The sequence below is a fragment of the Manacus vitellinus genome, unplaced genomic scaffold (assembly GCF_001715985.3).
Source record: "Manacus vitellinus isolate BGI_N305 unplaced genomic scaffold, ASM171598v3 scaffold_5_pilon, whole genome shotgun sequence".
Taxonomy (NCBI): domain Eukaryota; kingdom Metazoa; phylum Chordata; class Aves; order Passeriformes; family Pipridae; genus Manacus; species Manacus vitellinus.
Window position 1 is genome coordinate 30,855,811 of NW_021940682.1, and position 13,095 is coordinate 30,868,905.

General features: G+C 38.5%; 1 protein-coding gene across 1 annotated transcript in view; it reads right to left on the reverse strand.

The window, feature by feature from the left end:
• Nucleotides 1-13,095, reverse strand: part of TRHDE (thyrotropin releasing hormone degrading enzyme) — a 196,948-nt gene that overhangs the window by 91,377 nt on the left and 92,476 nt on the right. The window contains exon 6 of the mRNA XM_029963508.1: nucleotides 12,634-12,771. Within this exon, the coding sequence (XP_029819368.1) occupies nucleotides 12,634-12,771 (138 nt within the window). The remainder of the gene's footprint in view (nucleotides 1-12,633; nucleotides 12,772-13,095) is intronic.

A 13,095-nucleotide genomic window follows, 5' to 3' on the forward strand; every position in this document is an offset into this window, starting at 1 on the left:
ACTCCTCAGGCTATAAACTGGGTGTTAAGAGGCCTGTGAGACAGGAGGATGCTCCTGTCCTCACACCCATTGTGGAACTCCTCACCCTGAGGGAGGTACTGGGCATTCCTACCTGAACTGGAGGATATATAATCTTGGAGTCTTGGGACTTTTTTAACCACTCATGGGATCCAGAAGAAGACTGCAACCACCACTCTCGACTGGACTGCAACCACCACTTTTTCAACCAGACTGCAACCACCACTCTCGACCAGACTGCAATCACCACTCTTGACCAGACTGCAACAGCACTCTCACCAACAGGTTTTCCCCTCTCCTTTTACCTTGGACTCAGGGGGCCCAATGAACACCACTCTGTTCATGCCCCGGGGTGCTGGGTTATACATTTGGGTTTTGTGGGTTAAAACCAACTGTTTGTCTGTATAATCGTATTAATTGTATTATTTTATTAAATTGTTATTCTGACTTATAATCTCTCCTTTGAGTTGAGTTCATTTCCCCTGCTGGTTTACCTTTAAACCAGCACAAGTGACTACCTCATATGTACACATCTGCACTGCAGACATCTAAAGTGCACTGTCCAAAAAGACCATACAGAGACTGGTTCCCCACTCTGTGCAGGGAAGAGAATTTCTGAATTGTGAAGGTACAAAACTGGTGTCACACCATCCTTTTGTATATATACAGTCAAATAACATATATTTTGCTTTATTCTACATGCCATACTTTTACATAAGAAGACCAACAAAGGTAGGTATTCAACAAAAGGCCCTGAAGAGAGGGCAAAGTGCTTGCTAGCTGAAAGTGGATGCTCTACATCGAGCAGACAGCAAAGAAAAGCACTTGAAATAAAGAACTGGTGAAGAAGTTGCAGTGAATGGGACAAGATAAAAATAAGCAAACCAGCACATAAGGTTATGCAGAAGGTAGCAGGCACAGACAAGAGGCAGCATGTGAAGAGATACGAATAAGCTGGGAACTCATTCATCATTATTCTTTGAAGAACCAAAAATTATGTCAGTATTCTAAAAAGCTCTCAAGAGAGAAAAATACCAGCAACAAAACAGAAAGCATGAACTACAGGTCACTCTTCTAAGGGCGAAGTAACTGATTATTTTGTAAATGCGTTAGACTGGAGGAAGGAAAAGAGTTCATAAAAAAGAGATCAGAAAAAGCATAGCTCTTTCATCCACCTTCCCACCAAAACTTTTCATTTTTTTCCTGTAACATCAATTTCTTTTTCTTCTTGGTTGTGCTTTTGTTGTTTTTGTTTTAACCATATGATTGAGATTCATCTGAGTGCAATCGCATACATTGCAGCTAACTGATATTTACTCAGCTGCAGGCAGCTGAGCCAGCTGCCTAGACCCCCTTTAAAGGCAATGAAGACAGGAGTAAGCACTTCTGTTCACCCTGATTCATCTCATCCAAAGACATGCATCTAAAATAGGACTGATGAATTTCACCCTAAAGGTGCCTGTTTGGCACATCACTGATGATAAAGGAAGGTGAGAGGACTACTCAGTTGCAGGAGTCTACACAATGAATATCTCAAGTGAGGTGATATGAATCTCTCTGAAGATATTTCATCCTGTAACTTACAAAGCAACACTAGAAAACATGGAAGAGTAAATAGTGGAAAAACACCTCCTTGAGTTTGCAAAGTCTGAGACACCATCTTGCAGGCTTACCTATCAATTTATCTCACATAACATCAAATATCAATCGTACCGATTACACAGATCTCAATTTATTTCTTCTTCACCGAATGTCCACCTTGCCATCCTTCTTTAAGAATTAAAGCTGTTTAATTTAGTTCAGAATGATCCTTTTTGTGACACAAAAACTAAAATCAGGAAATATCCTGGTATGAAAAAAACCACCGTGGTATCCAAGGTGTAAGAAGGGAGTGAGATGTTGAGGAGAGGAGCACTGGACTACCAACAAAAATTACATAACTGAAATTCTAAAAAAGAAATTTAATATGTCAATTTTCCACAAAACCTTCACACATTCAGTTTGCTTTTTCTTCTCTCATTAAAAAAACAAAACCAAAACCAACATTGAATACAGGTGATTTATTAACTTTCTTCTATTGTGCAGCAGTCAGTTCAAAATCATTCATAATATGTAAGAGCACCGCTTGCTTTTCAAATACAGGGGGACACAAATACTGTTATTTTTCTGTGTGCTGATATACCTGCAATTAAAGATAAGGCTACTTTCTCTCTAGCTCAAGGAAATGTGAATTACTCTATCCTCAATTACACTAAATGCTATTTGTATTGTTAGAACTATTATTATCAACAGTAACTTCTTATAATCATCTTCATCTTCATTGATTAAAACAAAACTCAGACCACATACAGGCACTTGCAAAGGCATCATTCTTTCATAAAGACCTCCCGATTTAAGATGAGATACAAATACAAGATGAGATGAAATACAAATTTTCACGGCTACTAGTATATACCTGATGTATAATAGTATTAGGGGGTTTTTGATGAATCGGTCACAGTACACACACGTTAAACAGTTCTCTCCTTAAACTATTTACCCTGAGCTATAGGTGAGGTGCCTTGTCAAAGACATCTTTTCAAACTAGTGTCTACTGACTCTACCTCAAGAACTCTACCTGATTACTAAGACAGAATCTCTCTTTGCAGCATATAAATTGAGTTTTTTCTTTAAAATGTTAAATATATTTTTACAGTTCTCCGTCAAATAGAAGCCTAAGGATATTCACAATCAAACAGGTTCTCAAGCAAATGAGTATCACTTCATTTCAGTTCAAAGTTCCTGAATTCGTACATTATTCTTTATTTCTCAAAATTGCGGATAATTCTGTGAGTCTAAGTTCATTTCAAATATTAGATCATGTAAACAAGCATTCATACAAAGAATGCACATTTGTACTTCAATTTTGTAACGCGAATACTAGCCAACAAGTAATATCCAAGTCACGATTTTCAAAATAATCATTCTTTGTTGGTACTAAGCAACCACAGCTGGATGCTCCATGAAATTTAGCTTATTGACAAAAACACAGCATGAAATAAAAGTCAGAGAATAATGTACATCAAACATGTAGCAAAAATGTGACATTTTAAAAAGAACTTGTACATAAAATTAAAAACCCCACCAAAATGAAATCAGTTGAATCTTGGAGATACTTAACAGAAAAAAATATGTTTTGACTAAGTTGCATCTGCAGAATTGGCTCAAGCGTAGACACAGAATAGCGTATATATATATGTAAGTGAACTATTTAAAAACTTGGTCAACTGATCTGCTGTGTTACACTACATGCAGTGCACTGAGTTAACTGAATTGTTACCCTCAGCATGATAAAGAAGAGGATAAAGAGATGTGAGAAGTCTGACTGCAATGTCCGTTGAGCAGCTGGTCTGACCTTAAGCAAATCAACATGCATTCCCTAGTTCCCCTGTATGAACAACTGAAAACTGGGTAACCACTTTCAAATTCAGGTGTTACACTTTAGCTGCATTTCCTTAAGCAAACATATTCGTCATACATTCTTGCTTTTCTCTTTTTCCCTCAAAGGGAGAAGGCCAGTCATTCCTCAGCTCCCATTCAGAAGTTTATACTGAAATGTATTTTATTTTCCTACCTTTGTCATCTAAACAGTCTTTCATGGTACATGGCCTTACTCTGATGGTTGTGGAATAAGAGTGTCCTCTTCATGACATCAGTTAAAACATGATACTGTGGTAGGCTCCAGAGAGACCTTCGCTAAAGTACTTCTATGGAGTTGTAAGAGCAGACATAATTGCAAAGGCTTCTCTGGAATTCTTCAGCTGTCTCTATCAAAAATATCTCATCTCTGAGAACTGCATAAGTACTCAATAAGAAATTCTTTTCAGGGAATTAATTAGATTGTATCATGAGTCATTACACTAAATTCCTCTTTCATTTTCAGAAACCTAACACTGTAATACAACAGCATAGCTCTTTTCTGTATTCTCCAATGGCATCTCCAAATATTACAAGAAAAAAATGAAGCTTAATGAACGTGAATTTGATAAGTGTGAATGCTCTTTATTTGATTAGGATAACAGAACATATTTGTTTAAATGAGTAAACACATGCCTATGATTTCATTCCTGTGGGAGAAATGTAAAATGTTTAAATAAATTCCTAGAGGCTTTCCCTTTGGGAAGCCCACATAAAAGCCATAAGAAGTAAGGAAGGAGATAGGTAGATGCAGGTTATGCAGCATACAAGTACAAAATGTCACAATATGAGACTATCCTGAGGGTCGTAGTCCAGGCCATTGTTTAGTGACACACTGAAGTACCTCAAGCAAGCAAACAATCAAACTGAAATTCCACAGCCTACACACATAAAATTGAACAAATAACTATGTACTTAGCTAAATGCGGGTCTGATCAGTTTCCCTGCACTTTGTAATAATTTGTTAAAAGGAGCCTAAACAAAACCATCCCTAACTGCTTTTAATGGTACAGACCAGAAAAAAAAACCAGTCATTTAATTCATCTTCTTTACTTTTTAAAGCAATTGATATTTGCTTATCAAGCAGCGCACACTTACAAATTAACGTGCTGCTGATACTCAGCAATAAAAACAAGATATACTTTAACAAAGAAAGTAAGCTTACACTATTTTTAAAACTTTTTTAACAGCACGGGTAAGCCAGTATCTTTAAAATCAGCAAATACACCTACAAACTTGCAATATACTGTGCTAAATCCTCAAAGATGTATAAAGGGATTTTATGTTGGTTTTATAGAATAAAAGGCCATTTATCTGATGCCAAAACACCACTGAAAAAGCAACATTATATTCAAGGAGAGCTTTTCACTTGGAAATCATAATAATTTTCTATTCTGACAAACACAGCTGCTCTAAGGCTGGATAATACCAAAATGGTCAGATGGTACGATGGCTTTGGTGAAATGCTTGTCTTAGACATAAATTCTGCTGCAAATTTTAGGAACATGACACAAAGAATAAAATTCAGGGGTAAATGACCATAACTAATCATGCTCTTCAGGTGGATATTGTCACATCATTTTCCTTGAATAATAAAATGTTAGCCGTCATCCAGACAAAATGCTATCAGGACTCGATTTACAACAGGAGTTTTATTTCCCACCACCAGAATCTCTCTTACATGTTCTGACACCAATGACAAGGACAAAGGTACATCATACTTTTTCATTAACTGCTTTTATATGGAAATCTTGAAGAAAAAAAAAATATTTTTTTTAGTTTGCTAAATCCCACATAAGAATCTTGATCCATTTGCCTAAGACTGATTTGCAACTGATTATAACTAAACCTGTAATTCTACTTTCTCTCTTTTAATGCCTCCTTTAAGCTTCATAAATTATCTGGTACTTGAACATATGTTTAAAAACCAACAGCAGCAACAACAACAAAACAGTGAGACAGAGGTTGTGCCAAAGAGTTCCCTCCTGAATAGAAGTCCTGCAGGATCATATTTTGATCAAAATATTGACCATATTCTTACATCAAGTTTTTTGTTCCTTTTACCCTATCTCATTATCTCCACTTCATTTTCTATTTCTAATTCTTACAATTTGCTCCAAGTTATTTTAACACGTGTAATTGTTGCTCTTCTTTTACTGATCTAAACTAGGATGTGTATCAGCAAAATCAGTCCTTGCCTTTACACAAGCATTGTTTTTTGGACTCCTTCAGGGGAAAAAAAAAAACAGATGCTACCTAAAACTTTCTGCTTTGCCCTTTCCTGAAAATCACAGAATATGCTGAGTTGGAAGGGACCCACAAGGATCATTGAGTCCAACTCTTAGCCCTGCACAGCATCATCCCCACGAGTCACACCATGTGCCTGAGAGTATCATCCAAATGCTTCTTGAACTCTGTCAGCCTTGGTGCTGTGACCACTGCCCTCAGAAGCCTATTACAGTACCCAACCAAAGGGTGAAGAACCTCTTTCTAATATCCAACCTAAACCTCCCCTGACACAACTTCAGGCCATTCCCTCGAGTCCTGTCACTCGTCACCACAGAGAAGAGATCAGTGCCCACCCCTCTTCTTCCCCTCACAAGGAACTTGTAGACTGCTGTGAGGTCTCCCATAAATCTCATCCAGGCTGAACAGATCAAGTGACCTCAGCCACTCCTCACATGCCTCCCTTCAAGGCCCTTCACCATCCTCACTGCCTTCCTTCGAACACTCTCTAATAGCTTCATATCTTTCTTATATTGTGGTGCCCAAAACTGCACACAATATTCAAGGTGAGGCTGCCCCAGTGCAGAGCAGAGCGGGACAATCTCATCCCTCAACCAGCTGGCAATATTTTGCCTGATGCCCCCAGGACACAGTTGACCCTCCTGGTTGCCAGGGCACTGCTGACTCATGTTCAACTTGCCATCGACCAGGACCGCCAGGGTCCTTTCCGTGGCACTGCTTTACAGCACCTCATTCCCCAGTCTGGGGGACAAAGATCCAGGGTTGCCCCATCCCAGGTGCAGAATCCAGCACTTCCACTTGTTGAACTTCATATGGTTGGTGATTGCCCAGTCCTCTGATTTGTCAAGGTGTCTCTGTAGGGCCTCCCTGCCTTTGAGGGACTCAACAGCTTCTCCCAGCTTTGTGTCATCCGCAGACTTGCTTAGTATCCCTTCCAGTCCTGTGTCCAAGTCATTTATGAAGATGTTGAAGAGCACAGGGCCCAAGATGGAACCTTGTGGAACCCCACTAGTGACAGGTCACCAGTCTGATGTTAGCCCACTCACTATTACCCTCTGTGCTCCACCCCTGAGGCAATTGCTCACTCACACATGATGTGTTTATCCAGTTGTGTGCTGGACATTTTGTCCAGAAGGATCCTGTGAAAGACAGTATTGAAAGCTTTAGTGAAATCCAAAAAGATTACATCACCTGGCTTCCCTTGATCAACTAGGTGGGTTACCTTGTCACAGAGGAAAATTGGGTTTGATAAGCAGGACTTATCTCTCAGGAAGTCATGCTAGCTGTGACCTATGACAGCATTGTCTTTCAGGCGTTTTTCAATACTTTCCAGAATAATCTTCTCCAGAACTTTACCAGGCACTGAAGTAAAACAACCATTAAAAAGTAGAAACAGAGAAGCAGAAAAGGCAACTGCATTTCAGGAACCCTGTTGCATAGGCTGGTGTACCTCCATGTACATTGACTTTTATCAACACTTTACGCTGAGTCATAGAAATATTTGAGACACAGGTACACTATTTTGTTCCTTCTACTCCCTGTTGGGAAAAGAAGGGTGGTAGGGTAGTGTTTATATCTACTGTTGCCATTTCTGCTCTCATCACATTCTCCAGCCGTTCTGCCACTGCCTTTCCATGGGGAATAGGCAGAAGACTTGTACCACAATAGGTCATGTCTTCCCGATCACTCCACCCTAAGTGATCTAGTCTAATGAGCTCTTCTTTAAATAAAATGCTTCTATTAACATTTGTGCTCTATCTTTATTATTTCCAATCAAACCCATATATAATTGTCCCTGCTGTGGGGAACATAACACTCCTGAAGCACTTGTCCACGTGTGGCTGCTTATATCTCACACACAGTGGTTTCTATGTTTCTTCTTCAGAAAATAATATCTTAGCATATACTAAACAGTGTAAAGGGTTAATGACAGTTTTTCCTGTTTGAGTCAAGAAGGTGTGCAGATGGCTGAAGAGAGGTATTTTAAGTATCTTGAAGCACCTGCCTAGCTTTATGTACTGGCACCCACTGGTTGGACTGGGACGGCCTGTATACTTTAAGCCAGGTACTCTTGGGGCTGCTCTGAACTTGAACCTATAGGTTTCACTGATTGAGTTTCGATGACTTTCATATTGGAAGTAGTAACAACCTGCAGCCTTTTATCTAAACAGAAAGACATTATTTTCATTACAAGATACCTACTCTGTTACAATGCATTAGGAACAAATGGCTCCTGAAAGCACCTTCTGCAATCTGGGCACTGACCTGTTGCACTCACAAGTCATGGAAGAGAAATCAGCATCAGGTGAATGTGCACCCAGAAGTTAATGGCATTCACAGACAACATCACGGCTAAATTAAGGAGAACAAAAAGCTCTCCCTTTATACTGCAGTAAGAGAGTGGGTTCTAAAGTCATCTGTGCTGTATTTTAAGACTTAACTAACTGGATACTATCTTATATTATTGATTTAATTAAGTGAAAAGTTAAAAATAGAACCTATTTTGCTATTTATATGCATTTATCTAGGATTTTTTTCACTGTTAATGAGCTACTCTCCCTTTTCTGTAGTCACTTCATAGATGCACATCATCACAATTTCATTGCACTCATGAATGGGCTTTCTTACAAACTAATATTTCTGGTTTTACTGGACAGAATAAATGTTTGGAATGGGAGTTCTTTTTGTTTTATTTTTTTATTACAGTGCCAATATCCTTCCTAGTGCCTGAGGAATAGAAGTAAAAAGAATGAAGTTTTTGGAGAGCCCTTCTAGTGACTGCATTAGCCCTACTGTTGTTCCACATTCTTGCAGAACATGCTATGCTGTAAATTTTCAGAGAGAATTACACTCAAAAGGGTGAGCAAGTCACTGCTTTCAATTTCTTAAATTCTCCTTTGCCAGAACTCTATATTGTTATTGCAATATACAGGAAGCCAAGCATTTTTCTCTGTGTAAACTTTTAGTTGAACAGATTTTCTAATGCAGAGTGTTGCTTTAGAGGGGAGGCAGGGAGCATGGTCTCCCTCTATTACTATCAGAAGTATATCTTCCTTCCATCACTTGACATAGAAAGCAGGAAAAAGCATTTTTAAAGAAGTGGTATAGAGTTAAGTGGGAAAAGGAAATTATAGAGAGAGAGAGGTTTAGGAAATAAATAATTGTTTGCATTATAAAGTCAGAGCCAGTAACTGATCTCACTGTTGAGATTCACTTTGCTTACAGAAGGAAAAAAATTAATATTCTTCCCTATTCCAGTCATCTTCTTCCTTGTTTTGATTATTGTTTGTCACTTGCCAAGACATATTCTACTGGGGGTACTTTTACAGTTGCACTCCATTGTATTGGTCCTGCCTGCTCTAATTGCTGCCAGAGTCTTCAACCAACACCCTTCAAAGCATCCAGCAGGCTGATAGAAACAACTTCAGATATCTGGCTCTCTACAAGTCCTTTCATCCCTTCCCTTATCTGGCTGTGGCTGCTCATCTAGCGCTATGACTCCTTTAGTTGTGTCTGGGATCTCTCTCCCACACGCTGCTCTGGGTCTGGCTGCTCCCTTTGAGATGCAGCTGCCTTGTTTCTCCATTTTATTACAGCTGGTTGTTCCTCACTGATTGTTGCTCCTCATGTTTTTCTTGCTGCACTCCCTCCTCTGATGCTGCAGCTCTCCAGGGCTATGATTCCTGCTGTCAGTTATTTCTAGTGTGAAAAGGCTGTCACGCTTTTTGCTTTGATTTAACAATCCTCAGATCCACTCTTGTGTTCAACAGGCTATATTTTCTACTGCTCTTGGGATATAAACACTTTTCCCATCATTGTGGGAGGACACTATCTCACTTCCAGCTGCACTAGGAAGACATATCCACTCTCTGATGTAACTTGAGAGCCTTGAATCATCTACAAGTACTGTTTATTAATGAACTACAGCGACTTCACATTTTTCTCTATATATTTGTGACCCTAATGGAGGATAATGTGCTCCTATCTGAAGAACGACTAGTATGATGCTTTTAAAAGAGGCAAGCATTACCCTCAACAGCTTTAGTAGAAAAACATCATGTGCTGCCAGGCTGCACTCTGCTTATGGGATTACCTGAATGCCATTCTTCAGGTGTTTGTGTCACGTGCAATCACCGAGGACAAGAAAGTGGAAATGAAAAATATATTCAGCTCTGAAGCATTTAATTAGCACATTTGCAATGGTCATTTCTTCAGTGTATAGAAAGAAAAAGAGGCATATCTTTAAAATGACAGCTGAGTGTCTAAAAGAGATGGGCACTTTAATGGTGTCTAACTGATTTATGCCATCTTGATGACAGTACAGACAATGAAATGATAATGACATTCTATGACTGTCATTTCAATGAACAAAAATTAGATAGGGAAAGTTTCATCATTTCAATATCATGTAGAAAACTGTGAAAAGAGAAAAGAGATCATATGGACAATCCAAAGTCCTGGGGAGCACAAGATGGACATTTAAAAAAAAATTAAAGAGAATGAAAAACAAAATTCCAAAATGTAGGGGAAAGATACTGCACAACAGTGGTACACTGCTAAAAGACATTTGATTTAAGGCAGTTGAAAAGTCCTCACTGATGGTCCTGATTCAAAGTTTACTAGAGTCACCAGAAAAAGATTTCCAAGAACTTAATACTTTACAGTCATTTAAAAGATCAGTCAACAGACAACCAAAAAGTCATTCCAGAAACACCAGTAGTACTATCCCTTCCAGCAGGGTTCATTGTGTAAGGAGAACTTTGAGGCACCTGAAAATATTAAGCACATACCTGACCAGGTGAAAGCCTTCAGTATAATTTTACAGTTTGGATTTTATATTGGCAGACACTAGAGAGCTAGAAGAATAGGCAAATATTGTAGATATCTAATAAATGAGTTTAATTTTCATACTTGAAATGTAAGCAATGCATGCATGCATACCAGGTTACATAGCAGTGAAACAATGGAAGATGTAAAATACCTTAAATTTGGTCTAATTTATCCTCAGACAGAAACAGTGTCAGGTGTTTGGAGGAAGGTATAGAAACAGTGAAAAGAGCAGCTACAAAGTCAAGTCAGGAAAGTTTCTTCCTATTAGATTTTGCTTGTGTCTAAACCAAAAGGATGAATGGCTACAGAAACTAGCAGAAAGACAAACCATTAGACAGGAAAATCAGTGAAAGAGTGGGTATTTTAACCTCTTCACCTGTGCAAGTATGTAAGTAAATTCTTCCATTGCCATTCCCCAAGGTGTTTCGCCAGATCTGGTAACTGGGTTCAAAATTTACAGGATCATGCCTTTCTATGAATACATTCACTGTCACCTAAGGTCTGGGAGGTGGCCATCAGTGGAGCTGAGTGGAGATGCTGCTCTATCCACTGGGGATGGCCCCTGTTACACTGGAAAAGGAACAAGGACACAAGACAGAAATTGTTCTGTAATCTGCACAGAAAACAGACTTATTAGCCTGCATGAAATAACTAACAGTACACAGATCTGTCCTACTGTCCTATTTTGTCATTTCAATGTAAATTAAAATTATTTAACATTTGCAAAGTGTTCATAAGATGAAGTGTTAAGTATTAGTGTTAACTGTGTGATATTACTATTATCATATTAATTAGAAAAATAATTAGCTTGAAATATTAAGATATTGATGTGAGATAAGCCTCTGAACCTACCCAGGTTCACCAGCAAACATATAATTGAAACATTTAAACAACGAGAACATTCAGTAGGCTAAGAGCTGCTGGCTATTATAGCTTAATTGACCACGAACAATGTTTTCAAAGCTAGCCAAGGGATTTTTGAAAATGTTACTTGGGCTCTTGAGCGACTCCAATCTTTTAAAACCTTTCCCCAAGTATTTTTGGTTTGTATATTACATTGTAGACCTATTACATGGTCATGTACACACATACACTCTTGCCCATTCTAAAAGGCATAAGATCCTTATCCAGAGGATCAAGGTGAAGTTATTGCTGTCTAGGAATGTTTCTACAGGAATGTTTCTATAGGAATGACTATAAGAGAGGATATACCTCTTTTTTAGTCTGGAATGAGCACTGGACAAACCGGAGGTTCAGTCACCATGTCAGTGCTATGCTGCTGCTGTCTTGCTACAGTCTGTTGTTAGGCAGCTAATGATGCAGAAGAAAAGATTATCAGATGCAAAGGTGATAGTCAAATGATTCTTGTCATTGGAGAGCTCCCTATGGGAAGGCTGCAGGCAGTAGCAGAGAATAAGCATGTAGTATAATGGAAATCACCAGCTTTCAGGCCACAGGATAACAGCAAGCCCAGTCATGTGATGGAGGAGGGGAAAGTGTGCAGCCCTCTCACTTCTGCACAGAAGCTGTTCAGTCCAAAAACTGGCCAAAAGACTTCCTATTCAGTGAAATAAAATTGGAAATTGCCTGAATCTAATACATATTCCTTTGCCAACCCAGGAGGCAGTTTCTCCATTCTCATTGTTCAGCAATGACTTGAGTTTTCACAAGCTGACAGAAAAATTCTTGTGCATAGAAAAAACAAAAAAAAAATTTAGCTTTAGCCCTTGACAAGTTTTCTAGAGAGTTTCAATAGGATAAAGATGTCCTTATGCTTTTTAAAGTATCTAGCACAATTCAGACAGTGTCACAAAATAAATAGTAATAAGAAGCACTAAATCTTCTTGCTGGATTCTGACAGCCTCTCAAGTTTATTTATAACATTTAATAACACTTGGTATGTTGAATGGCTAAAATCACTACAATATATTCCAAATATATTCCACATAAATTGGTTTTCCAAGTAGTAGCTACTGTAGTGTATGTAGTTTTACAACAGTATTTGTTTTACAGATGGAATATGATCTTCTGATAGCTACATATCTATATTATAAAAAGATAGATAAGTTTAATTAGTCTCACCTTTTTATAGGCAATCCAGTCAAACACCCTGTCAATGTCTGTGGCTTGCTGCACCTCCTGGGATACTGGATGTGAACTGGCCAACCCATCCAGCAACATCACTTCATGTAGGACATCTGTCAGAAATCTCTGCTTTTCCTGAAATACAGCATATGCAGTAGTATCACAGACAAATACACATTTACAGCAATACCAAAATGATGCACAGTTATCAGAGATGGCTGACTAAAATCAGACCTTCTGGTTTGAACGTAAAACCACCATGACCTCCTACTGTAGAATAAGTATACAGAATAGGTTCAGACAAGATATTTTGCTGCAATGAAACTTGACTGAAATTAAACAAATCAAAATATATCTGGAGGTGCAGAATGCAATGTTGAATATGACTTTTCATTCACAGTTAAAAAGGGTGGGGAGAGAGGCAAAATGGTACAGTCTTCAATCACAAAAAGAGATGGA